Here is a 27,123-nt window from a genome sequence, read left to right as displayed (position 1 = left end):
TTCACAATCATCCATTTGTTCCACAGGCTACAGCTGAGCAACCAGACAGTATTTATATCCTCCAGTTTGAGGCTAGTACTGACATGGGCTGAAATTTGAGCCAGTCCACCAGCTCCTGGTGAAGCCCACAACCCCCTCCAGTGAGCTTGGACCCGCAACTAACAAATCCACAGATGATTATGTCTGGGGAGTGAAGAGATGACCAAGTGTGATGTGTGACTTTACCAGTTACATGTGTGTGTGTATCTTGAGTTTATCTGCAGGCTTATCTCTGTATAGCCTATGTATATTCATGGAAGTTTACCAGCACCAAGTGTTTGTGCAGGGTTCATCTCTGTGTTGAATGTGCATATTGGTGGTGTGTCTGGCGTGAGAAGCAGTTATCCCAGCAGCAGCCGTCCAAGTGCAGAGTGAGCTTCTGTAATTGAAGCCGTGACACTGCTGGAACCACAGGTCCTGTGACATTTAATCCCAGTGAGTAACCTCTACTTGAGCCTCTATGAACACCACATTGACCCTCCACAGTCAACCCACAGTCTTCAAACCTTTAATAATCTTCCCCATGACCTCCCTGTGAAATGGCACATGTATAAGGAGGAGTCTTCCCCCAGAGAGGTACTCACTTGCTAGTTTGGCCTGTAGTCCTGAGGGCCCAGGTTTGGAGGTCTCTGTCTTGGAGGAACCAGGTAGGGACAGTTTGGGCTTTGGCAGGTTGACTTTGGGGCTAAAGCGGGCTGCCCACTCAAATTTGGAGGAGCCAGTGGCTTTGGCCTGCTCCTTGTCACGGGTGCTTCGGCGAGGAGAGGGGCTGGAAGCGGAGCGGGACCGCCGCGCTTTGTTCTGGTCTTTGCCCTGCTTGACCCGAGCACCTTGTGGGGCAGCGCTGTTGGCGCCTGTGGAGGAGGAAGTGGAAGAGGTGGAGGCAGAAGAGGAGGAGTCCGTCACGGTGCTACACCCAGCTTTGGCTGAGGCGGCTGATTTAGACGCCAGCTTGGTGGGTTTTGCAGATCTGCCCTCAGAACGGTTGGGGAGGGACCCAGCTGTGCTACTCAGACCAGGGAGGGAGTCAGCCTTCTTCCGTTTCTGGGTTGGGGAGGCCCCAGAGGCCCCGCTCTTCTTGCTCTGGCCTCGGCTTGTGGGCACGGGCTGCTCTGGTGCCAGTGGTCTCTTCTTGGACTTTACCGGGCCCTTCTTGGCCTCGGAGGTATTGTCTCGGGGTGGGTGTGATTTGGACTTCTTGGCAGGGCTGGGATTGTATGTATTGTTGAGGTCAGGAGCCGAGCTTCGCTTCAGCCCTCGGGTGCCTTCGCTCTTGGATTGTTGGCCTAGTCGCTCTCGCTCTGATGTCCCTGCGGCCTCTGGATCGTCTTGCAGCACAAATGAAGCCACTGACAGTGAAAGACTGCTTCTGTCAAGGAGGGAAGCAGAGAGAACCTATTAGAACATTTCCCAAACTGAAAAGACAACGACTGTCTCATTCAGTAATTTAGGCCTGTATAAATAGGAAAATGGCACAACAAATTGAACAAACAATTTTTATCTAGCATAACACAGTGGTAAGGAGAGAGGAGGGGTACCTTCTTGAGCTGTGCCCTCTGGACTGGCCAGAGGCTGAGCTGGGCGCGGCTTTTGAAGCTTTAGAATTAGGTCTTCTAGTTTCAGGAGGGGAATTTGCTTTATGTTTTACCTGCTCTGACTGCAACCTGTAAGGTTGGAGATTCAAGAGCAAGTGAGAGTGGGTTTTGCATAATCAATAATAGAAGTCATCAACTGCCTACTATACTCAGGAGAGTGTCATGCAAAACAATCCAAGCAAAATGTATATGTACTGGTAGCCTAATGCAACATCATTCATTACAATGAACATCAGCTCCAGAACTAAATGGGTTGAGGCCTTGTAATTCTAATGAAATATGAAAATAATAAACACACACACACACAGGCACACACACGTGAAAGCATGGGATCAAGTGTGTTGGCAGACTCACCTTCCAGAGACTGTATGGTCTTGTGGCTGGGCCGCAGCAGTGTTCCTCTGTGAACGGCGCAGTGACCCCCCTGGATTGGAATTAGGCCGGTTGGACATTGGCACCTCTCTCCTGAAGGGACATACCCTTTCTAGACACTACCATTCACTGGACCATGGGAGAGAAAAAGAAAATGCATCAGGTCACGGGAAGTATGTCAGGGTGTGACATGTTCCCAAACAGCCTGCCTATAATACCACCAGCTTGTTGTTGCCATTTGATTCATAAACTAGTCCCTAATCCCAAACGATCAGTGATGGGAGCCTGGTCAATTATCATGAGATTGTACGTCTCATGATACGGTACGTCCCCTGCCTCACATTACCATTAATTTGGAGGCAGTCTGAGAAATCAATGAGCCTAAGACTTGACAGGGGGCCCCAGACAGCTCTGATCTGCCTACAAACAGAAGGTGGGCTGATCCAATCAGGAAGACAATAGGACAGACCCCAAATTACTGTTCACAAGAAAGTTAAAACACTGAGGGAGATAGATACAAAAACACAAGATGACAGGCAAAAAAAATCAAGGCACTGCCATCTGGGGCTCATAGAACTAGATTAGAAAAACCTGTCAACAGCCTCAGTGTCATTGTATCTTCTCTAGTTCACTGGGGTTACCCATAAACTATGAAACTGCGGGGTATGCATGTCATATCCCATCAACCACAGGAAGCCTACATGTCGTCTTATGAACGGGGTTATAACTCAAAGGGGTTGTTTCTTGCACCACTGCCTGGACTGGCACGATTTGCTTTTTTGGCATAAGGAGGGGGGCTAGAAATGTGGGATTGACAATATGCAATTGAGTATGTCTATGGGCCCTTACCATTACCCCAATAACTAGGCTATATTACAACAAAATACTTTACTAATTAAGCACACTTTTGTTCCTCCCTCCAGACCAAGATGTATTGGAGTAGAGGATGGGGATATTGACCCATCCATGAATTCACACTATGGGAGGGAACCATTCACAGTTCAGTTGCCTTGTCCAACATTGGTCCACAGTTACTAATGGTGTACTGGTATTTAATGTTGCCTCAGCATTTCATCAAGACACACTACAGATTAAAACATTCTGCAGTTTAACATTAATCTAGTTCTTCCATCACTTCCCAGCACATAGGCCTATGACATTTCTTCACACCCTTCTTTCAATAGTTGCTCCTGTATGCCTTTTACTAGACTGAATGGGGTGAAAATAACAGGCATGCTACTGAGGTCCCAATGTATACACTACCACCACAACTCACAAAAAGACCGACCTGGAGAGGATTGCTGTGGGAATTTACCAGCTGCGATTGAAATTCCCTACTGGCAATCTAGGGGAACATAAATGTTGGGAGAGATGGTCAGAGCAATTCAGGTAAAATCTGATATTATGCAACATGACCTAGGCCTATATATGTGCTAGGGATGGCTGGCCTAGCATTGAATCCTGAACATTTAACTCAGGATCACATGGTGTGTGATGACCAAACGTAAAAAAAAAAAAATCTGCAAAAATAATAATAATAACTGATCTACTGTTCTGAAATAAATTCACTGAGTATGTGGTGAATTACCTAGCTAGAATTTAGCTGATAATTTATAATACTGAAAGATAACAGAATCGAAAGGTACAGTGAAAAGATTGCTTGTTTTGCTACGTCCAAAGCACATTTTCTTTACCACAACTAATAACCATCGTAGGCTACTTTATCAATGCCTATAGCGTACTATTTTATGTATGTAATATATGTTCAATGAGACATTGTACCCCATGTACAACAAAATGTATGAATATTTCAGGCCCCACATTTAGACCTATTTCTCTCGAGTTAATTTTGATACTCGTGTGAAAACATTTAGACATGATAAACTTTTACGTTTACGCTGACATTTAATGAAGCGGAGTGAAGACATCAAGTGTGATATTGTAAAAATACGACACAATTGGCAAGATCGCAAGGCCATTTTAGGCCTCCTCTGACTGTACATCCTCGTCTTTGTTTGTTTATTCGTCCAACTCTGACAATTGGCGTTTCATGTTCGACTATAACGTAATTGAGTTATCGACAATTCACAACTACTGTCAATAAAAGAGCGTTCTTTGGAATTATCATCTAGATAGCTTGTACTGTTTCTTTTCAATCTCGGTTTAGAAAGAGGCCTTCATTCTGACGTAGTTAGCACCACCAGCTAGCTGGTTAGCACAGCATTGGACTCAATTTGACAGTTAGCACCACCATAGGAGTCCTTGGAACCTTTCAGATTCAATCAGATAATCAATCTTAACTCGGACGTCAAATTATGTTGCTTGACAAATAAAAACGAGTAGGCAGACTGCATATTATAGAGCCTAGCAGGAATTGATGGGCGACACGAAAATGCGTAGTTGGCTAACTGTCTTAACAATGTCTAGCCAATATTACAAAATTCGGCATTACAAAAATGTCCTCATACCTGCGTATACAAGAAAACTAGTTAACATAGACAGTCGAACTTTACGACTGACAAATATCATGACACAGCTAAATAGCTAACAATTACCTGAGCTTCCCATCGAAAATGGCAGCATCGGCCGGACTAGCTAATAATAATGTCTTCGAGTTCGCACGAGAGGATTCAACTGTACTACCTAGCAGCCACCAGGCTAGCTGCGACTGGCTACTGCTAGCTTCCTCTGATAATCTAATCTTGTGCCGTTCAAAAGGAATGTCAGGCAAATTTAATCTAATGACATTATTCACACGTCATTGTCGTATTTGGAAACTACCATTACAGTTAATCAAATCTATATATTTATATCTTAGTGCCATTAACGTGCCAAAATCGTCTCAATATAGTCAACAATGGTAGCTGTTGACGTGTAACACACAACAAGGAAACTAAGTAAACAAACGTTTACTTGCTTTGCAAGCCATCTTTAAGTTAGCAAGCGAAATGGGATGCTAACGTTTTAGCAAGCTACCTTCTGTTTTGGCTGTCGATTTGCTAGCTAGCCTGCATTGGCTAACTATTCATTGACATAGCTATATGAGTAATAGCCGACAATAGCTAGATAGCTTTGTTAGCTAGCTAGTAAAGTACTAGGCAATTTAGCTAGCTAACGTTAGCTAAAAGTAATTGGGCTCACATCGCCGAGTGGCTAATAGTACGGCATATGAAGTTCGCGATAATTACTGTTTGACTAGCGAAGTATTGTTGTTGAGCACGCTTACGTAAAAAGCTAGCTATATACATGCCAAAGCATTTGCAAAACGAAATGGCCTCTGAACCTTCTCTGCTTGCATCACACTGTCAGAGTAGACACACAAAAAAACAGGAAAGCAGGAACAGGATTCATGAGATGACATGCAATTGGAAACCATATTTTTTTTCGCGAGACGGAGTCATAAATCCTCACAAATAATTCGGTCTTAAAATTCTCAAAGAGGCCCCATATACCACTGGATATGATGTCACTGAATGTAATATTATGTTATTACCTATTTGTTCCAGTGTTGTAGTTGTAACAGACAGTGCACCAGCTCCACTCTCTTAGCTTTTACCTTCACATCAGCTGAGGGACCTGCAACCGCAATATACATCCGCTCTAAAGTGTTCCATTCTTCCGCTAGGAACTACTTTTGAAAGTCGACACGGAAAGGATTCAGACACAAATCAGCTAAATGGCTTTAACCTTATTTAATGTGTGAATATATCGTACTATCTAAATAATCTATGTTCAGCTATGATTAACTAGCAAACAACTAACGAGCTATCTCGCAGTCAGTCAGAGGAACCCCACAGTAGCTAGGGTATCTGCGAAATATCAATCCGCTGGGTCGTGACCTCTTAATCTAACAGTTTTATCTAAAATATGCTTTATTAGACAATTTCCCTAAATTAAGTGTCATATTTATTTAAATGTTACAATCAAATAACCAGCATCCGTTCACTAGCTAAAATCGCCGATGGATTTTCCTTTCATATAACACACAATAATATTTCGGTCTTCTCCCTGTTGTCATGGTAACTATTCAGCGTCTAAACATGGCGTCTCTACTTGGAGAAAAGGTGTTTGAAATAAATGGCATAGGTCCCGCTCCGTCAAAAGATTTTTTTCAACTTGTTATAACCAAAACTGAAGTAAGGTCTTGAATTTTATAATCCATTTTCTAATATAGTCTATGTCACGACGTTGCACGAGACTGACAAATAAGAGTATATAAGCTCTGGCTAGTTGGACAGGTTCTTAGAGAGGCAGCAGCAGCCATTCCCAGTGTAATTTTATTTTAGACAGCAGCAATGGATCAAGTGAATGTTCTCAACCTTTTTTTTTTAGTATTGTATCAACCTCGTAACTTATTGTTTGTGTGTTCACACATGCAAGCTACAAGGCTATAAGGTGTATTTAAAAAAAATAAAAAATATTAATAATATTTTTTATATTTCAGGTGATATGGAGATCATGGAAGATTTCTCTGCGAATTGAATTTCGGGGAGCTGCACCTGGAGAAATGAAGCAATCCCACAATGACTATTTGCTTGATTCTCGCCAGCAGCGTAAGGTTTATATGAGAACAGCAATCTACCAATTACAGTCTCTGACATGCAAATGTACATGTTTGTTTGTTTGTGTCTTGAGAACACCTTGTGTATTGATAAGTGCAACTCCATGCCTCATCTCTAGACCAGGTAGGTGTGGTGTTTGGGCAGCAGATCCTACAGTACACCAAAGCACTGTGCCATGGTCACTTTGACTACCTGGAACGTCTGCCCAACCACTTACTGCTCAGAATCCTGGCCTTCCTGAAGTTGGAGGATGTAGCACGGCTTGCACAGACCACACAGAAGTTTAGGAAGGTAAGAGGCTCTCCACACTCGAAGTGTGTACCCATGGAATAAGCAAAAGCATATCAGCTTTGCCAGGTTTTATATAGGCATTCTGATATTACCCAACTGCATGTTTTCAGGGAGAGTGACGGTGCTGCAATAATAACATAGCATTGAATAACACATTAAGTTTAGCATATAAATTCAAGAAAATTAAAGTACCAACTTTAACTTTTACCAAGCTCAGCAGGCTCAACTGTAGTCATGTTGCTGGGTTCATTGACAGAATTAATCTGGGGAAAAAATCTGTATTTATAATATAACTGTTTGTTTGCATTGATTTTTACATTGGGATTGCGATTGGGACTCTGAAACCCTCATAACATATTCAAGAGAATATGTATTTCCTGTAATTTGCCAACAGATGAGAAGCTCCTATAGTCCAGTAGAACAAAAGTTAGGCTGTCACATGCAGAGTGAGTTGGTGTGTGTGTGTGTGTGTGTTTGGTGTGTGTGTGTGTGTGTGTGTGTGTGTGTGTGTGTGTGTGTGTGTGTGTGTGTGTGTGTGTGTGTGTGTGTGTGTGTGTGTGTGTGTGTGTTTGGATATCCCAGCTCTGCAACACTCCAGAGTTCTGGGAGCAGACTGTGAGGGGTCGCTGTGATGAGCTCACCCCTGACATGGAGGCTCTAGCCAATGCCATGGGCTGGAGGAAGATCTTTTTTACCTTCTTCAACACAAAAGAGCATCAGCAGAAGCATGGAGGAATCTAAACATTAAAACAAGACAGTGTTACTCTGTGTGTAGCTTAATAAAGATTTACTTGTCAGGAAAATGTTAAATCTTCTTCCAATAACACAAGTATTTGCAGTATTTGTTAGTGTGTATTGTGTGTTGTTATTCTGAGTCTAAAATGTCAAATTAATTGCAGTTTGTAATGCAGCTGAGTAGTATTTTAGGTTTTTCTCCTGGCATTAAATGTTGCCAGGAAATGCCAAATGTTGTATTTCCAAACAAATCATTAAAATCAATTAATTTCTTTGTCCTTGGTTTCTTTAGTATCTTATTTAAAATCCACATAATTCTAAAATATACAGGACATTAAGCAAACCCATATTACATACATATAAGTATGTAAATGTAGACATGTATTAAAGGCTTTAGTTGAAATGAGATACTGCAGGAAGTAGGCTAACCATTGAGTCAAGAGTGGGAACAAAATATGCTATACCATATATGACACATGGTGTTATACAAGTGCATGAACAACATATTCTGCAGATTATGAGAACCAGATCAAGGTCAGGGGTCATTTTGGAGATTAATAAGAAAATACTAACTTGAGCTTTCTTGTGCCCTCTGCTGATAATCAATTGTACTAAGGGAGTTGTTGACGGAGGAAAGTATGAGAGAATCTGCATTCTTCTGGACATCCTCTAGCCAGCAGAGGGAGCAAAGTGGCAGTGAAATGCAGACCTTTATGTCAGGTCAATCAAGCAAAAACCTTGGGTGGTGTGTGTAAAAGAAGTGCTATCACAAAGGTAATTCCACTCAAATGTATTCATAAACTGTATCATTGTTCTTTTTCTTTGGCCTCAGAAAAAGTGCTTAAACCGAACACTGTAAGCACAAAGGAAGGTAGTCTGGCTAAAGGGGAAATTATTTAATTGTAATAATATTATTATATTAAAGCATTTAGGCCTAAAATAATATTATTAATTAATATAAGAGACAAAAACTTCATTAATTAATGTGTAAAAAAAATAACCTCAATGTCATAAGGGATTAAAATAAAATCCATTAGTTGTGTCCAAATATCTTTCTTCTCATAAGCAAGTAGTGGGTGGAGGGGATGGAATGGATGTAATAAATCTATGGCACAAGGTCCTGACTGGTACTATGGTCTATTATTAGCAAAACAGCGCCTCCTCAGCTGGGTCTGGGGGAAAAAATATTCATTATATAACAATCAAAAATCTGTCTCCAGCTCCACTTCCTGAATTCCGGAATAACTAGGCATGCAAGTTAACCAGCCTGGAAGCCTCCCTGTTTGTTTGTTTGTTTGTTTGGGAAGAGCTTGCCCTCTTTCACTTATTCTCTCCACACATTCATATCACCCCTCCTTCCCATCTCCTCTTTGTGGGTCAGTGATGCAGCGGGAGTGACTGTGACGCAGCAGTGTCAGCGGTCTCCAGACAGGCAGCACAGCAGGGAGTGGACCAGAAAGTCTATGCCCAGGCCGGGCCAGACAAACAGGCAGCCACCCGCCAACAGAATACAAGAAGCAAGGTAAATCCCATGACTAGGCAAAGGGAGAGCAGAAGCTGGCTAGAGCACTCCCACACACATACCACAGAAGGACAGCTCACTACCATAGGGACAGATAAAGGGTCTGTAGGACCAGCCAGGAGGATACATTTTGGCAGGCTACTTAGTATGTGTGTGCTTGATGTGCATGTGCAACAGTAATGAGTTTCATTGTTTATGTATGCAGTGTGTCTGTGTGTTTGTAGTGTATGGCTGAGGCCCAGTCAGGCTTGTGCTGTGGGCTCTGTTTCCCCACCGATCAGTGTCCCTGTAGGCCCCAGTGCTGGGAGCGGCTGAGGACAGACTGAGGCAGTAAGGCCTGTGTGCTTTTATTGTGGTTTTGAGAATATCCCATCTGTAATACGTCTTGTACAGTATGGGTGTGGCAAATGGGATAAGAGTGACAGAAAGGAGAAAATATACTAAATTTCAACAAAAACTGCATAGAATATGTACAAAGTAAATCAATAAAACAATCAGAACAAACATTGAGGAATCTCCAAGCAATTATTGAAGAGCCAAACACAAAACTCAGATTCTGTGAATGACAAGGAATCAGCAGGTTTGTAATGTTTTTATTTCTTGATTACAATTTCAAAAAAAAAATTGTATCCATGGAAATATGTCCAAAGTATGTGACTAATGCTGTTTCTATAGAAAGTACAGTAAGAGTAGAAAGTATAGTATATAGTATAGTAATATAATTTAATTGTATAGTCTTTCCATTATACATTGTCAGTTCAAAGAAACATTTTTTTTTTTTTTTTTTACAATCCATTATAACAGAACTACGATAGATAGCAAAGACAAGACTAACAGACATCCTTACAGAGTGACACAGACAAAAAGACATACAGCAAACACCAGAACAGATATCGATGACAGACAGAACAGTGAACAGACAACGACAGACAAAACAGACAAGACTAATGTAAAACATAGGAGAAAGACAAACAGACAGACAATAGACACCAGAACATCTAACGCAACATTAAAGACAACATCTTCATACACAGCACATTGTAGTGGCTTCTTTTGGTTCCATGTCTTCAGTCAATATGGAGTTATTGTGGCTCTCTCACCTCATTCTGGAATAGGGGATAAGAAAACAAACCAAGCCTAACAACAAACAAAACAAGTAACAACAATTACTAGGGGAGGGACAATGTCCCACACAGTTCTAATAATTAAATTTATACAATACTTTTCAGGAAGGTCACAATGCCTTTCACACAAAAGGAGAAAGCAAACAGAGAAATCAAACACAAAAACAGGGAAATAAATGCAAAACATGGGTTCAAATACAAAAATGCAGGAATTCATGAAGCAAATGGGCGGTCAAATTTAAAATAAGATTATTAAAAGTAATAAAGGAATACAATTACAATTAACTGGACCACTACAATGGTCCAGTTAAAAGTAATTCTATAAAAATTTGTTTTTAAAGTAGATTTAAAAGAAGACAGATTTGGCCAGCCTAATCTCCTTGGGCAGGCCGTTCCAAAGCCAAGGGGGCCTGATGCCAAAGGCCCGGTCACCTTTCATTATCAGCCTTGACTTTGGAATGGTCAGCAGAGATTTGCCCGAAGATCTTAGGCTGTGCTCTAGCTCATAAGAGACCAAGAGGTCAGCAATATAGGAAGGGACCAAACCAATCCTTGCCTTAAAAAATCTGCATTAGCTTCGGACACAAAATTGCCTTATAACTGAGACAGGTATAGAGAGAGTTACAGTAATCCAGTCGTGACGAAATAAAATCTCTGATGATTTATGGATGATCTCAGATAAAGTTGGCATATTTTCCCCTTTGCTTCATGAGCCTCTCAAGTCATACTCAAAACAATGCTCCTGTGTAAGATTTTTAACCTTTGCAGTTTTATGCCACCTTGTTGGTTGCACTTTTCTTTTTCTTGGTTGCCACAGTAACCAGGTCATGCCACAGTGCAGCAGTTCACAAAAGTGTAAGGGCTGGTCTGGTGCCAGGCTGATACTACTGCAGGGCCTTGAGAGAACACAGGTAACAAGCGGCTAGGCCTGCACCAGAAATAGCAACTGTGGTTAGTGGTGTGCGTCTTGATCACAAACACACTGCCACGTGACTGTTAATGAGCACAGAGAGCAAAAAGAACAGGAGAAGACAAAGACTTGGTGATTCTTATGATGAGCTGAACATTGGCAGAAAGTGCATAACATACTGTGTATCTCACATGCACTATGGTTAACCCAATCTATGGTTTGGATTATCAGGTCCCAGTTGAAGTCATGTGTCTCTAAGCGTTAAGATGAACGATGTACACAAATTGAAGACCATTGTGATAAAAAGCACTCATGCATGTGCAATCCCCTCCCTGGGCAGCTGGAGAGGGTAGCAGTGCCATGCCTGGTTCAGTCCCCCCCCCCCCCCCCCCTTTCTCCTGCACTCTGCAGTGCTGACGCATCCTCTGTGTTCGCATCAATCAGCAGCCTCCACAAAACTGAACTCACGGTCTCATCTCCGGTGATGCAGCTAGCACTATTTTTTTTCTCTGTCCCTCACCTTCTTTGAAAGCAAACGGAAGCAGGTTTGAGAAAACACACATCTTGCAATACAAGCACAGTAATCATGTTCAGGAGCTATTCATTATTGTATACAGAAACTAGCTGAACATGTGAGAGTGAGAGAGGGGTGTGAGTGTATACAGTATAGACAAAGAAAATGTGTGCGTGTGCACAGGAATGAGACAGATGGAGAATATGACATGTTTGAGAGTGCATGTTCTCTCTTTGTGGGCAGTAGATCCCATTACATTAAAGATAAGCTTCCCCTGTTGACTAATGAGATATGCAAAAAAGCTGAGAAGCATAAGTAGAGGAAATGTGATTCTTATTGTGTTTGTGGTGCAGCTGCAGCCCCATCTCTGTACCCCGCTAGCAGGCATGCAGCCGGGCGCTTTCTCTCCCTGATCCGCGGTGCGCACACAGCGTTGGTGTGTGATGTAGCACTGAGTGGCTCTCCGCTCTCTCTATAGTCTTCAGCTATGCTTAATAAAGTTGCTGCTTCCTGCTTGGCGGCTGCAGACCGCTCCAGTTGTCCAGGCAGCACAGAGGCACAGCCATAGTCCAATTCAGCCATTTATAAACTGGAATATAGGTACCTGTGGCCAATGGTCTGGAATCTTGGACAGGGGTACTCAGAAGAGCAGATACCAGAGCTAGCCCAGGATCTGGGGTGTATGAGGAGAGGCGAAGAACGCTGGAACTGGAGTGAGCAGCATAGAGAGAAGGAGGGAGTGATAGAGAGGGTGCGGAGGAAAGACGACAGAAAAAGCTCTGCCTCTGACAGCACCACTGAGCAGCAACGAGTCTAGAAAAAACGTCTACTTTCGCCTTGCTTTAAGGAAACAGGTTTTTCGTGTACACTAGAGAGCATGTTCTATAGAGGAGGGATACTGCATGATAATTGTTCCTCTTCATCCTCTGCATCATTTTCTCTGATTTCCAAAGGTATGTTCTGCATGTTTTCCCCCAATTGACTTAGTTTAAAATTTATTTATTTCGTTCTTTTGACAGAAATACACAGTATGCAGAGGTGTCTGGAGTGTGGCTTTTGCTTTGAAATTTCGCTCTTTGTTTGACTAGACAGTTTGTATTCTACACAGTGCTTTTGCTCCTTTTGTGGTTAACAGAAATAGGGTATTTAATTTTCAGGTTTTGAAACATATCACATAATATGTTCAGGCACAGTGAACTAGGGTGTGGCAAAAAGACATCTGTTGATGACAAATTTCAAATATTTCCGCTCACTGTGGGAAAACAATAAACCCATATGAATAGGTCAAATTACTCATATTGTATCACTCCTTATAGTAATTAACAGAAAAGGAAGACAAGCATGCATTGTCGGATTAAAACGGTTTACAAGTGGCACAAACCAGAGGAATCAGTATTAAGGCTGAAGCACATCTCCTGCTGTAAGCGGAAGAGAAAGCATCCATTGGGTTGCATTTCTGCTGCAGGCACCTACACACATACCCAAGCGGAGACAAAGACGAGCCTCCATTGCACTGGAGCCTGCTCTGCGGTGCGGACTCTCAGACAGGGCTCACTGAGAGAGAGGACCAAATCCCCGGACAGCTAATGCAGTTGCCCGCCATCCAACTGAATCCCAATAAGTGCTGCGCCACAGCATGTTGCCCTGACAACAGAGGCCTGTCAGACAGGGAAGCAGGAGGTTGTATTCTCAGCCATGCAAGAGGCTTCGTCTGTGTCTCATATTGTAATGGTAGCACCTAGACAAAACATTAGCCAGAATAATCAATTCATTAACATTATTTTTTATAATATCCACAAACTGTTGTTTATTCAAGAATGTAGGTATTTTAGCGTTATAATATATCAGACAAAAAAAAATAAACGAACATTGTAATGTTTATTTTATTTAATAAGAGGGACCCAGGTCAAATAAGTGTGCATGTGTGTGTGGTCTGGGGATGAATGTATTGTTGCTTTTTTGCTGCGCAATTCATGTTAATCTAACTTCTGTCATCAGTTAATCTTTCTCCCCATCTTTTTCTGAATTATATAACACATTAGGCTTAAGGCTGAATGAGCTCAGCTTAAATGTAGGTAAACAAGCGATTACATTGAAATACATGTAAATAAATAAGTGATCGATGTAGCAAAATAAGGACGCCTCTAGGGCAGCCTTCAACCAAGGGGGTATAGGCAAAGTGATCTCTGCTTTTTGAGGAAGAGTCATATCTCAATATTATGGTGTGATGATAATCTATAGCAGGGACAAACGATAACCCCTAAACATGCAGCCATTTTACCAACTCCAAGATCACCCCACAACTGGGTTAATAGAGAAAATGGCTGCCTTACTATACCACAGTATTGAGCTTTGTGCTGTACAATTGTTAAAAGTGCCTCTGTTAGAGGTTTTACAACTAATATTTTGCAATAATTCAGGATGTACCGTACAATACTTCAATCAGGCAATTGACAAGGGATGAGCTCTATACCATGAGAACAACCATGAAGGCTTGATAAGCTGCATGTGTTATATACAATACTGTGCCCTGTGTAAGCAATAGGACATTGAAGCCATTTTTCTTCTTTTGGCTCTATACTCAAAAAGCTTGGATTTTAAATTAAACAATTACTCTGACGTTAAAGTATGGTCTGTCAGCTTTTATTTAAGGGTATTTTAGTTATTAATATTTAGTTTGACTGTACCATTCAGACATTACACTTTATAATTACAAAAAATACTTTTTATACATAGTCCCCCTATTTCAGGGCACCAAAAGGAATGGAACAGATTCATATATATGTCTAAATTTAGCACTCATGTTTAATATTTGGTCGACAATCCTTTGTAATAACTGCCTGAAGTCTATGACCCATTGACCCCATCTTCTTTGGTGATGCTCTTCCAGGGCTGTACTGCAGCCATCTTCATCTGTTTTGAAGTCTTTGAAAGCCTAAAATCTTATCATAAGGAAATGAAATGAATGTTCAATTGGATTTAAATCTAAAGATTGACTTGACCAGTCAAGAACTTTACACTTTATGGCCCTGAAAAACTCCCTAGTTGCTATGGCAATATGTTTTGGGTAATCATCTTACTATATGATGAAGTACCATCCAATAAATTTGGAGGCATTCACTTGTACTAGAGCAAACAAGATGTTTCCATACACTTAAGAATCATTTAAGACAAGTTAGCCAGTTCTAATGGCAGCTATACATGCCCAAGCCATAACACCCCCTCCACCATGTTTTACAGATGAGGTGGTATGCTGTAAATGTTGGGCAGATACTTTTTTTCTCCAAACTTTCCTCTTGCAATCACTCTGGTACATCATAATATTCGTCTTACAGTATATGTCCAAAATAGCTTTTTTTCAGACCTCTAGGTTCTTTTAGGTACTTCTTAGCAAACTGTAACCTGACCATCCTTTTTGAGGATAACTAGTGGTTTGCACTTTGCAGTAAAGCCTCTGTAGTTCGGCTGGTGACATATTCTGAGGATGGTAGTCTCTGACACACGCCTACCTCCTGGAGAGTTTTATTGATGTGAGGGGCAGTTGTTTCAGGATTTTTCATAATTTTTGTGAACATTCTTCGATCATCCATTGTAGAAGTCTTCCTTGGCCTACCTGGTCGTTTGCGATTACTGAGCTCACTAGTGCTTTCTTTCTTTTTAATGATGTTCCAAACTATTATTTTGGCAATGTTTCATAATGGTTTCCTTGACTTTCATTGATGTCTCTTTGGTCCTCATATGGACAGACACCAATAGCAGACTCCAAAGGCAAACACAAAGCCTAGAATCAATACTAGACATTGACAGCTCTCTTATGCCTGCACATATGATTTGACAGAACACACCTTACTAACCAGAAACCCCAGTCAAGCCAATTGTCCCATTACTTTTGGTACCCTGCAATAAGTGTTGTCATTTATAAATGGTGGAACCTATATGTACACAAATACCATCACATAAAAGCTGAGAATCTCTACTTTAACCTCATAGTAATTGTTTGATTTAAATTCGAAGAGCCAAAAGAAGTAAAAATGTGTCACTGTCCCAATACTTACACAGGGCACTGTATATACACCAACCTTAATTGTTGTCTCTTAATCTCAATACGCTGGTAAAGTGGAATGTCACTGGAGACACCCAAACAAACATTCAGCGCTGCAAAACCGACATGAAAATGGTAATATTTGGTTGTCAAACTTTAAATATCCCACCGTAATAAAATTGACTAGTGTTCATAGACAGTGGGAAAAACTGCGCAGGTTAGAATATTTATTTTCCAAAACCGATTTTCAGCTATATAGCGAGTGGTCACTTTAGCTACTTTACTTGTACACATGTCTCAAATATATAGATTAAAAAATTCACGCTAAAATAGCTATATACAATACAAACTTGCTATCTTTGTCCCCAGACAGCTTTGTTGTCATGGTATTCTTTGATTTGATGCATTGAAATAGTCAACCATTAATTTCCTTAAGTAGGAAGAGATAATTCTATGAATATAGAAACTAAATGTAAGAATCTTGATGTAGCCTTTCAACGTTAATGAATGTAGAACTAGAAGCTACTTGCTTTAGCTGATGAATTTCATACTGTGTTAGAGTTTAATGCCAGATTACACAGTTGACAGGGTTGACTCACATACAACACTGACACTGGCCCAATTAGAGCATCACTGCTGGTTGGCAGTTCTCACACTCCCCTAAGAGGAGTACAGGAGGTGCAGTAGTCGTTAATTTTGTGTTAGATACAAAGATCTGAGATATCAAAATCCTACTAAATCATATGCAGGAGTATGGGCAGACTAAGTCATCTTCATTATTTCCATCATTTTTGCACACATGAACACATACATCAACAATGCCCGGTCTATACATAGATTACTAAAGTGTAGCAGATGGTGTGTGTGTGTGTGTGTGTGTGTATGTATGTATGTATGTATGTATGTATGTATGTATGTATGTATGTATGTATGTGTGTGAGTGTGTGTGTGTGTGTGTGTGTGTGTGTGTGTGTGTGTGTGCGTGCGCACGTATGTGTGTGTTTGTGTGTGTGTGTGTGTGTGTGTGTGTGTGTGTGTGTGTGTGTGTGTGTGTGTGTGTGTGTGTGTAAATCCATGGTATGTGTAAACTGTGCGTACATGTGCGATTAGGGATAGGATTAGCAACTGAATTCTCCTTTAAAAAAGCTAAATAATTTCTGCATGGTGTCTATAGCGCTGGTATTTCCTCTCAACAGGGCTTGGTTGCTCTTTGGCCATGAACCCATCCAGCAGCCATGTCTCCTTTATATAGCGTTGGTTAACTGTTCCTGTTATTAGCTCTGACTCAGCTGTGTGTGGGTGAGAGCAGTCAAAACATTCCTACAGTGCTTACTAATAATTAATGAATGCAGGGGGCATGGAAGGAATATGACTCATGGGAGACATTCTTACTCACGGTGTCTTTTTTCTGCCTTTTCATTTGACTGAGTTCATATGCTTCTCAATACAAAATATGTGCTGATATAATCTGGCTGTTTACTGAGAAGTAGAGGCAATGCATTAAATGAGTGACAAGCTGAATGTGATGCAGAGAGACTGACTCCAACACTTGCATGAGTCACAATTTGTTTGCGATCAATGTTCCCACTGCTTCCCAGCTACAAGTGCTTGTTATTCTGGCACCGACATAAGCATACGCAGACTGTATTCTCAAAGGAAATGACAAGGAGATGTCTTGTAGGGGCTGACTCCATGGCATGGTCATTCTGTGATTGGCCTCACCAGCCTCTAGGAAGCCCTTTGCCCTCCTCCACAGGTATAGGAATAAGAAATCAGGGATGGGCCAAAATTTTTTTTTTTTACTGAGTTATACTCAGATATCAAAATAGGGGTTATGCAGTATTTTATATGTAAGATGTGAAGAATAGGTATTAAAAATAATAGTGATTACTAAAGATATGTTTTTCCAATATTATGTCAACAGTATTTTCCCACAATGAATCCATTAAGGATTAACATTCTAAAATGTTACATCACAAAGGTACAGCCATTTGTAAGGACATCCTTGAGTGACACAGTCTCCTCCTCTTCATATCTCCTTTCCTTAGTCTGCACTAATCTGAGAGTACATGCTATGTGAAAGCAATATGGAGGATGACAGTAGGAAGGTCCTATCACCTGTCTTATTTTTACATATAGTATCAATGGAAAGGACACAAGGCAATGAAGCCACTTTAGGCTGACCCCTCTATTTGGAAAGTAACATACTTTCAGATGTCTATGTTATACAATAATCATCTCTTTAGATATTGCTGCCATCTAGTGGTCTAAAAGAGAAACAAAGGATTGCTTCCTAAATAAAAACATTCAAGCATTTTTCCTCTAATGCCTGGTACACAAAGATTGCGGCATGCGATTGCGGTCCAACGGAAATCCAATTGTTTTTCAATGGGGATCTATGCGAACGATGCAACACTGCATATGCGTTGAATGCCGCACGCAGCACAGGTTAAATTTATCCAACTTGTGTCTTTGTGATGTTCTACAGTAATTGCTAAGACCACAACAACACTAGTTAGCCTCTCAACAATGTTAGCTTTTATTCAAACCCTGTTTTAGACTTTTAGATGCAGTCAGTCAATTGTTTGATTGACGAAGTGTAAACCGCCCAGCTCGAAATCTGCATCACCATTCGATGTGAGCAGGGGCAAACAATACAGCATGTCTGCAATTTTGACGCAGTCTGTGTGTTAGGGGTGTAACTATCTGTCCTATTCCCTTACCAAATCCACACACTAAAGTACTCACAGTCACTTCCATATTCATTTGGACAGTTATCCTAAAATGTGTATTTGATATATACTGTAAGCTACTCCAGCAAACCAAATTATGACTATAAGGCAAAAGTACAGAATGTCAACTTTTCATGAAATATTTAAAAAGCCTCTTTCATCTTTGCTCTCTCTATACAGATGACAGTGGTGTCTCCCTGCACCCAAGGCCTGATGGACAGTGCTCACCCCCAGGCCCTCCTCAGCAGGCTCAATGAGCAGCGCTCACAGGGCCTTTACTGTGATGTCACCATAGTGGTGGAGGATGTCAAGTTTTGGGCTCACCGGAACATCCTGGCTGCCTGCAGCGGATACTTCAGGAGCGCTTTCACCACCCCTGAGGTGTGGAGTTGCAGCCAGGTGTTGGAGCTTATGGACCTAAAGTCTGAGGTGTTTGCCAGCATCCTCAACTTCATCTACTGCTCAAAGGTGGCATCGCTGAGCATCGAGGACACTAGAGGCCTATTGGCTGCTGGGAAAAGACTGGGGATTCCCTTCTTAGAGAAATTGATGGAACAAAAGAGACAGGGCTCAGGTTTCCCACAAGTGCAGACCACAGCAAATGCTGTTACAACCACAGGCCCTAGTGAGGCTCCAGGAAGCCACCAAACGAAGAAGGAGACCCCCAGGCCTGAGGAGCCTGACAGTGCCAGAGGCCCACGGATCACTAATGCCTTCTCCATCACTGAAGTGGGTCCAGGAAACAACCCCTTCACCCCAATAGATCTGCGTAGTGGGGCGAGGCAGTTGCCTGACCTTGGACATCCCCTAGCTGGTTGCCCTCCCCTCTGCACTCTCACAGTGGGCAATGAGCCTAGGCAGACCCTGTCAGAGCACTCATATGCAGTGAGCCAGGGACACAAGCCCACCGAAAACAGAGGTGGCAGCCAAGGGGATAATAAAAAGGCCACTAAGCCCACACAGTCACAACAACGGCAATTGGCCAACCGGAACACTGGCCCACTCAAAAAGCGCCACAGACTGAGAGGCACCTTGGGTAAAAGTACACATCCCACTCCGGCTGTAGCACATACACCTTTGCATACTACTGAAAGCAGCACCACATTGATCAATGCCACACCTGTGACACATGTGGTCATGTCACCACCGGCATTATATTCACAGGCAGAAGCAGAAGCTAGCACAGCTAAGGAACTGCCTCTAGCCATTGATAAAGGCCATAAGGATCTAGACCCACCCACACTTTCACCACATACAGAAGATAACATATCATTCTATGGCTGTGAATACTGTCCAGAGATATTTAGTAATAAAGCACTTCTCATCAGTCACACAGAAATACACAAAAAAAGGTTTGTTAGCCATTTATTTTGCAAGTTTTGCCGCAGGAAGTTCATGCACTTGAAACGGTTGCGTAACCATGAGCAGTTGTGCCCAAAGGCATTGAGAGGCTCATCTGATCAACAATCCAATGGTAAAGACGCCACAGACAGCATGCCAACAATGGATAACACAATAACCGATGTACAGTTACCTCCTCCTGAACTCCCTGATCCCTTCATTCCAAATACCCTCCAAATGAACACATCAAAAACACAGCAGGCTCTGGACAGGGTTGTAAGGCCTGGTGGGGGTCAGAGGGTATATAACTGCAGTGTGTGTAACCGGGCCTATGTGACCCTGTCCAGTCTGAAACGCCATGAGAATGTACACTCCTGGCAGAGAGCATACCCCTGTCATTACTGCAATAAAGTGTTTGCCCTGGCAGAGTACCGCACCAAACACGAGATCTGGCACACAGGCGAGCGTCGCTACCAGTGCATTTTCTGCTTGGAGACTTTCATGACCTACTACATCCTAAAGAACCACCAGAAATCTTTCCACGGCATAGATCCTAGAATAGCCGTGAATAAAAAGTCAGCAAGTGGAGGAATCAAGGGCAGTGTTTACCCAATCAAACTCTACAGACTTCTGCCTATGAAATTTCGAAAGAGACGACGATATAAGACATACAGTCAGACTTATTCAGAGGGGTTGGAGGGCAGTGACCAAGCTCCACTGGGCTGCAGCTCTCCCATCCCTCCATTTGAGGATAGTGTTGCTATAAACAACCCAGATGCTGGTTGTGGGACACAGCCTTTATTCTCAATGCCAGTGACATTCATGGCCACCCCAAAGGTGGTAGCATCAGTTATGCCTCGCATCAGTTTTGATCAGCCCTGTGACCAAGATGTTGACCAATACATGGGCATTGAGGTAGAAGGGTGTTTGCAGGGAGGCAGTAAATTCTCATCTACATGCGTAGGTAAACAGGCTGCTCCATCACATTCTGAACTTAATGGGCCGCCTTTGATCAGCTATAACTATAGAACCCCCTTGGTCACAATGCAGCCAGATGGGGAGGCCACTGCACTGGATTATGGAGATGGTGCTGGTGCAGCATCTCAAGCATTCAAGAGCTCAAGACGCAGCAGTCACAAAATGCCATTCTTAGAGCTGAATCCACTAAGCACTATGAACAGACTGGGTGAGCTGTCAGCTGCAGCACATAGACTTGAGGCCATGACTGATCAGCTATTTCAGCCAGGGGCAGAGAGTATAGCACTTAGCAGGGCAGTCAGGGGGAAAACTGAAACATACATTGCCAAGCCCGCCTGCCCAGGTCCATCCATGGACAACCACGTTCTGCCCCTCTGCCAGATAACAGTTAAGATAGGCAATGAGGCCATCATCCGCCGGAGGATCAAGGGCTCCAAACTGTTCCCCAGGAAAAGAAAGAGAAGCCAGTGCAACAAGATGGAGGATACAGGACGGGACCGACCTACAGAGGCCAGTGTGGAAAGCCCCAGCCTCCGTCTGAGGACAGAGGTCACTTCTGTCATAGAGCCAGACCCATGTGATGATCCGACTGACCGGGACACAGCTGACAAGCTTTGGCGTCCATATTATTCATACAAACCTAAAAAGAAGAAGAGTAAAAAGCTGAGATCAAAACACAAGAAAAAGAGACGTTTGAGCTACTCCATGACATCCACAGCTCCCAAGTCCAATGAAGACTATTTGGATACAAGCTGCAGGAGTGCAGATGAGAGCATCTCAAGTGAGAGTATGGAGATAAAACACCGTCTCAGAAACAGCATCCCAAAAACTATACACACCTGTGACATCTGTGCAAGCCCCTTTATCACTGTGTCTGGTCTGAGAGCACATATAATCGGCTCCCACCCAAATTTCTGTCGCACATGTGGGAAGCAGTGCCCATCCGGTGAGCCCCCCAGCTGTGACACCAATCGAGGCGGCAGGGATTTCATATGCAAGAACTGTATGGAAAATGGCTCTTGCTTTGACAACACTGCCCGCAGTCCCAGCACGGAAAAGCGATATCGCTGTTCCTTTTGCCCCCAGCGCTTCCTCTACCTTGCCACCAAGAGGAGCCATGAGAAAAAACATCAGGAGACGACTAGTAATGGGTACAACTGCGATTACTACCCCATACCTCTCAATAACTTAGCCACCCTGGACGTAAATCTGAAAAAACATGCCATCAAAAAAGAGGAAGGGGAGGATCAAGAAGATACAGATATAGAGAGCAAAGAGTCATTAGAATCAACAGGCAATTTCTCAAATGAGAAGATGGAGCCTAAGATTGAGCAATGGGAGGGCACAGGTGACTACATGTCAGTGTCTCCAAATATGGAGGATCCAGTGAGGATAAATAGTGATGGACACTATCATAAGATCACAAGATCTAACAGAAAAACACCAATGTCACTCCCCTGCACTGACACCCCCTTTTGTCGGTCCCCTGTGCAACATAGAAAGCCACAAAAAAGTTCAAAAACCACCCTGCAACATCAGACAAGCCTCACTTCAAAAAAGCAGAAGAAAGACTGTATGGATAGAGAGGTGCCCACCTATAAGGGCCCTCTGACCATGCCAAGAACAGACAGCTATGATAACTAGGGACAGTCTTCTCCTACGTGTCAGAAAGTGGAATCTGTCACCAGGGGAACTCCTCCCATCTGGCACAGGGCAGAGAGGCATGTGTGCAAAGAGGAGCCTTCTTTTCAAACTACTGACTATTCAGAAGGACATCCTTGTAAGTGATTATCTGTAGTGGTAAACTGGTATCAGTTTAACTCCAAGGCAAACAATTTGTTTCAAAGTTGCTTGTGCACAGCAGGCATTGCATTTCGGGATCTATTTGACACTATATTGCAATTTCTTCACTCTCAAAATTCAACTGGTAGTTTATAGTGTTTTTAAAAGAGTGTTTTATTTTTGTATGTTTTTGGCTCTCCGAGGCAAGTCAATGATTCTTGTGTTTTCCATCGTCTATATCTATGCATTAAGATAAACATTCATATACGTTCCTTCTTGGGTAGTTTTATCACCGCTGCACCACATGGACCATCAAATTGAATGAAAATTATTGCACATGTTTTTTTGTTTGATATAGACCACATGTTACTGTTGAGATTCTAATTGGACATCTAGACATGTTGACAAAAGCAGTTTGTGGCACAATCTTAAAAAAAATGTATGGCGCATCATGACAGCCATAGAGCACAGTGGCGACATGCCTGTTTTCCATTTTCATGTGTCTTGGGTTATTTTGCTTAAATAAATAGTCAGCCTGCCCAGAATTGCTGTGAAGAGCACTCAGATATTTGCACCTAACAATTTCATTAAAAAACAAGTCTACAGTAAACAAGTTGTCCCCACAATGATGTAGCTCCCCTCCTTGTGTGAATTGCCGACAATTATTCAAACATAGGTTTTGTGTCTTGACTATAGCTCAAATGAGACAGGAGAATTTAAGAATTGGGAGATTTGGAATTGAAGTTGTTACTATAGCATCACCCTTGGGCCAATAAGTGTCATTTCGGAATTTAAAAAAAAAAACTATTGTTTTTTACTTCTTATTAGAGGGCTTGCTTTGCCTTTCAAGCTATTCACACCAATCCAACTGTAAAATGTGCCCAAAACTCCAAATTATGAACTATGGTAAAAGCTTTCTGAAACCTATTCAACTTTTTCAAATATTAAGCCTTTTGTAACTCAAAAAACTTGCATCCGTTTACATGCTGTAATGTTGGTTGAAATTTTCAGAAAAGGGTAAACACGCACATCTCTCAGTTGGAGTCCAAAAAGATTTAATTAATGTGCTCAAACAAAAAGGTGCATAGTGATACAAGAATAAATAACTGCAGGCACGTTTCAGTCATGCGACCATCATCAGTGCATTAATAGCAGGTAGATATAGGAACATCAAAGGTGTTCAATCAGTTTTACAATCACATGTATAAGGTGAACTAGCCCTGGAGGGAGAGTTAACAGGGCTACATCATAGTTTCACACAGAAAAAAACATAAAATAGGTTCACAGAGAAAACATTGCATGATCTCTAGATATTGAGCATGCCACATATAGGCACATATGAGTGGCATCGGGACTCGTTGGTACATGCCGGCCCAACCTGCAAGGGCCTGGGAGGGGGGAGCATTGTTAGGGAAAACATGACAGGTTGAAGTCTTCATTCAAGCTATAAGGAGATTTAGTTTTGACATCAAAAATCCATTTGGTTTCCAGATATAAAAGTTTTGTTTCAAAGCCTGTGTCTCTGTGGTGCTGTAGTTCTTTTATCAATCCCTAACCCTATCCTAACCACAAAAACTGAGGCTTTCAGGTGGGGGCTTGGCTTGGGAAAAGTGTCCCATGTGAGGAGATTTCTCATCAGCTCTGTGGATAGCACTTTTGTGCTCTGTGATGCAAACACTTAACTGGCGATGGGTCTTGCCAATGTACTGTAGGCCATAAGGACAAGAGAGGAGATAAATATCATTGCTGGATCAACAGGTGATAAACTTGACCTCAGGGTCACAAGGCAATCTTTTGTAGAATCGATCATCAGGAAGTTGTCTCATTACCTCTTGTATGGTAGATTTATTCATGAGTACCAGCCCACCTCCTTTGTCGGCTGGTTACAACCTTGTGGATTGACTTCTGGTACTCATGAATGCGGACTACCATACAGAGCTAATGAGAGAACATTCTACAAAAGATTGCCATGTGACCCTACTTGTAAATTCAAATCTGAGATAGAAATCTTTTCTTATTAGTGAATGTGAAGTCAGACATTTATCTACTGAAAGATGTTACTTTGTGTATAACCATCCCTCTCAACCTGCATTATACATCTTACCCAAAGTGCACAAATCTTAAAGTAATGTTCCCAGTAGACCAATTATTAGTGGCATTAATAGCCTTACTGAGCCCTGTCTAACTACATTGGACCCCTAGTTGTGCAGCTTTATTGAACAGTACAAATCCTCAGAATAATGTTTTTTGGTGTTGTTTGATGTCACCAGTCTCTATACAAACATCCCTCATTCAAGGATTCAAGGCGCTGTGCTTTTTTGTAGACTCTAGGGATATTCCGATTCCCTCTACTGATCTACTTGTTGACATGGCAAATCTTGTTTAATCCCAAAATTATTCTTACGAAAAATACTTTTTACAACCTGTGGGCACTGCGATGGGAGCTACATTCACCCCTAACTATGCAAATCTTTCTATGGGCCTACTTGAGAATCAATATATTCATGCTGGTAACACTTCACATTAAGGTCACATTTGTAAAGGGTTTATAAATGGTTTATAATTAGTTAATAAATCACTTATAACCAGATTATTAGTCAATTATAAGCCATCTACACACAGTTATAACTCATTAGTTTAGATTGTTCGATATTCACTTGGTGTTTGCCAAATCAGGAGCCAGTTATTAATTCTTCATAAATGCACTTTAAATGCTATATATAATAAATGCTTTAAAAACTAACCCTGGTGTGAAGTCATGCAAAATTTGCAGAGTTGGTAAAGTTGTTTCCTGAATTGTGGGGATGATTCGGCTGGCACCAAACCGATTCAACGCATCTTTACATACAGTACAATGTGAACATCTCCCAAAGCACAGCACAGCTGTCACCATGTTTTTTTTAACCATGACCCTTGAAATCCTGATGTCCTTGTCAATATATTCCTCATTTAAACATGTCCACTGTGCAGCTTAACAGATTTTATTTCTTGATGTATCTATCCACTACATACCCCTTCTCTGTGTTCACTAATGAGTGGTTAGTGCTCTGAGCTGGTTTGGGTATATCAATGAGTAGACCACAATGATAATTAAGTCACGTGAGTACTCTTCTATCCTGTGTACTTATGGAGGAAACCTCTGACCATATAAGAGGTACCAACATATATAACTGATGAAATGTCACACCATTGATCATTTATGAATGACTTACCAACATTTATTAATGGGTTACCAATATTTCTAACTGATGAAATGTGACCTTAATATAAAGTGTAACACTGTTAACCATTTATTAATGAGTTACCAGCATAATTAATGTGCACCTACAGTACAACATCTAAAATAAGGCACTCCATGTAAAGTAGCCTTACCCTTCATAAGTAATTATGAACATTAATACATGGTTATAGGGGACATCAAGTAAAGTGATCCAACATTAAATGATTCATAGTAAGCAGTCATAAACTAATAATTCACATCAATTGTGTATTCATGCTTGTCTATACTAAAGTAATGACAGAGATGGCTTTCACTTTTAACAAAACATAACCCAATAACAAACTGCAGAAAGGCTACTGGCCTTCTTGCTAGCGCTACGTAATTTACATCTTCCTCTTTTTCTTCAAGGCAGCAGCTGGCCATAGCCTACCGATTGTTTGTAGATGTAATATATCATTTGATAGTTTTGACCAAATGCTGAGTAAAGATAGCAATACGAGAGAGAGCTGTCAAACCCAGTTCCACGTTTGTGATGTTTTTTGAAAGTCCTTCAAAATAGTAGTTATTTTTCACTTTAAAATAAGAGTACTGCCCTATAAACGGTTTAAATACTAGTCTAGCTGAATTGTTACCAGATAACCTGCTGTAACATACAGTGACCTGTATATTGTGTCCCAGTAGCAGCCATTAAATCCAAACTTACAGACCTTGACCATCGTTGCTTCAGACTATGATTCTTAGCACAGCGTTGCATGTGCATTATATCTCTTTCATTATACCATTGTACCATTTAGACAACATAGGGCACACACTGGACTATAGGGACATTTTATAGAGACATTATTACAGTGTTAGACAATCATCATGAAATATTATTGTTGTTGTTAATTAATCAATTTTCAAACTGTTTTCAATTATTATAAAACTGTACCCAGAGAGGCTTGGAGAACCGGTCTGCTATTGCTGTTGTCCAATAAGGTCTTGCCATACCAGAAATGACTCAATAAGTGGAGGGTCTCTGTTAACTCTCCCTCCAGGGCTAGTTTCAACCATATCTGATGATGGTAGTCATGGGGGTAATTGTAGGATAGAGGCATAGATAGATAGAGTACATTAATTAAGAGTAATTGCACCCATAATTACACAAATCCAGTGTAAAAACTAGCAAATACAATTTCTCAATTGTGCAACTACTATGCAACAATTGCGAATAATATTGCATTATTTCACATTAGGGTTCTTTAACGAAGCATTTATGAGTGCATTTATAAAGCATTAATAACTGGCTCCTGATTGCAAGCTCCCTATTTGACAAGCACCAAGTGAATATCAATCAGTCTAAACTAATGACATATTACTGTTTG

General features: G+C 41.5%; 3 protein-coding genes across 3 annotated transcripts in view; 2 read left to right on the top strand and 1 right to left on the bottom strand.

The window, feature by feature from the left end:
• trip12 (thyroid hormone receptor interactor 12) overlaps nt 1-5,582 on the bottom strand; it is a 36,223-nt gene extending 30,641 nt beyond the window's left edge. Inside the window, exons 1-5 of the mRNA XM_083694849.1 lie at nt 5,500-5,582; nt 3,295-3,351; nt 1,989-2,135; nt 1,578-1,703; nt 624-1,408 (exon numbers count right to left, since the gene is read on the bottom strand). Of these exons, the coding sequence (XP_083550975.1) occupies nt 624-1,408; nt 1,578-1,703; nt 1,989-2,086 (1,009 nt within the window). The 5' untranslated portion in view covers nt 2,087-2,135; nt 3,295-3,351; nt 5,500-5,582. The remainder of the gene's footprint in view (nt 1-623; nt 1,409-1,577; nt 1,704-1,988; nt 2,136-3,294; nt 3,352-5,499) is intronic.
• A 464-nt stretch (nt 5,583-6,046) lies between these two features.
• Nucleotides 6,047-7,600, top strand: fbxo36a (F-box protein 36a; the record flags this gene model as incomplete). The annotated part of the gene is made up of 4 exons (XM_083694651.1): nt 6,047-6,142; nt 6,451-6,559; nt 6,687-6,859; nt 7,442-7,600. 4 exons carry the CDS (start codon nt 6,047-6,049, stop codon nt 7,598-7,600), a joined length of 537 nt encoding a protein of 178 aa, XP_083550777.1.
• A 4,943-nt stretch (nt 7,601-12,543) lies between these two features.
• Nucleotides 12,544-23,808, top strand: zbtb38 (zinc finger and BTB domain containing 38). Its single transcript, XM_083695497.1, has 2 exons — nt 12,544-12,617; nt 18,619-23,808. The coding sequence occupies exon 2, from the start codon at nt 18,619-18,621 to the stop codon at nt 22,399-22,401; it is 3,783 nt and encodes a 1,260-aa protein (XP_083551623.1). The 5' UTR covers nt 12,544-12,617; the 3' UTR covers nt 22,402-23,808.
• The last annotated feature ends 3,315 nt before the right edge of the window (nt 23,809-27,123 follow it).

This window comes from Argentina silus (genome assembly GCF_951799395.1).
Source record: "Argentina silus genome assembly, chromosome: X".
NCBI classification, from domain to species: domain Eukaryota; kingdom Metazoa; phylum Chordata; class Actinopteri; order Argentiniformes; family Argentinidae; genus Argentina; species Argentina silus.
Note: the sequence above shows the minus strand (reverse complement) of the source record. Positions and strands in the feature narration are given on the sequence as shown.

Coding starts and splice junctions, on each gene's coding strand:
- zbtb38 (XM_083695497.1), top strand. CDS start 18,619: ATGACAGTGGTGTCTCCCTGCACCCAAGGCCTGATGGACAGTGCTCAC.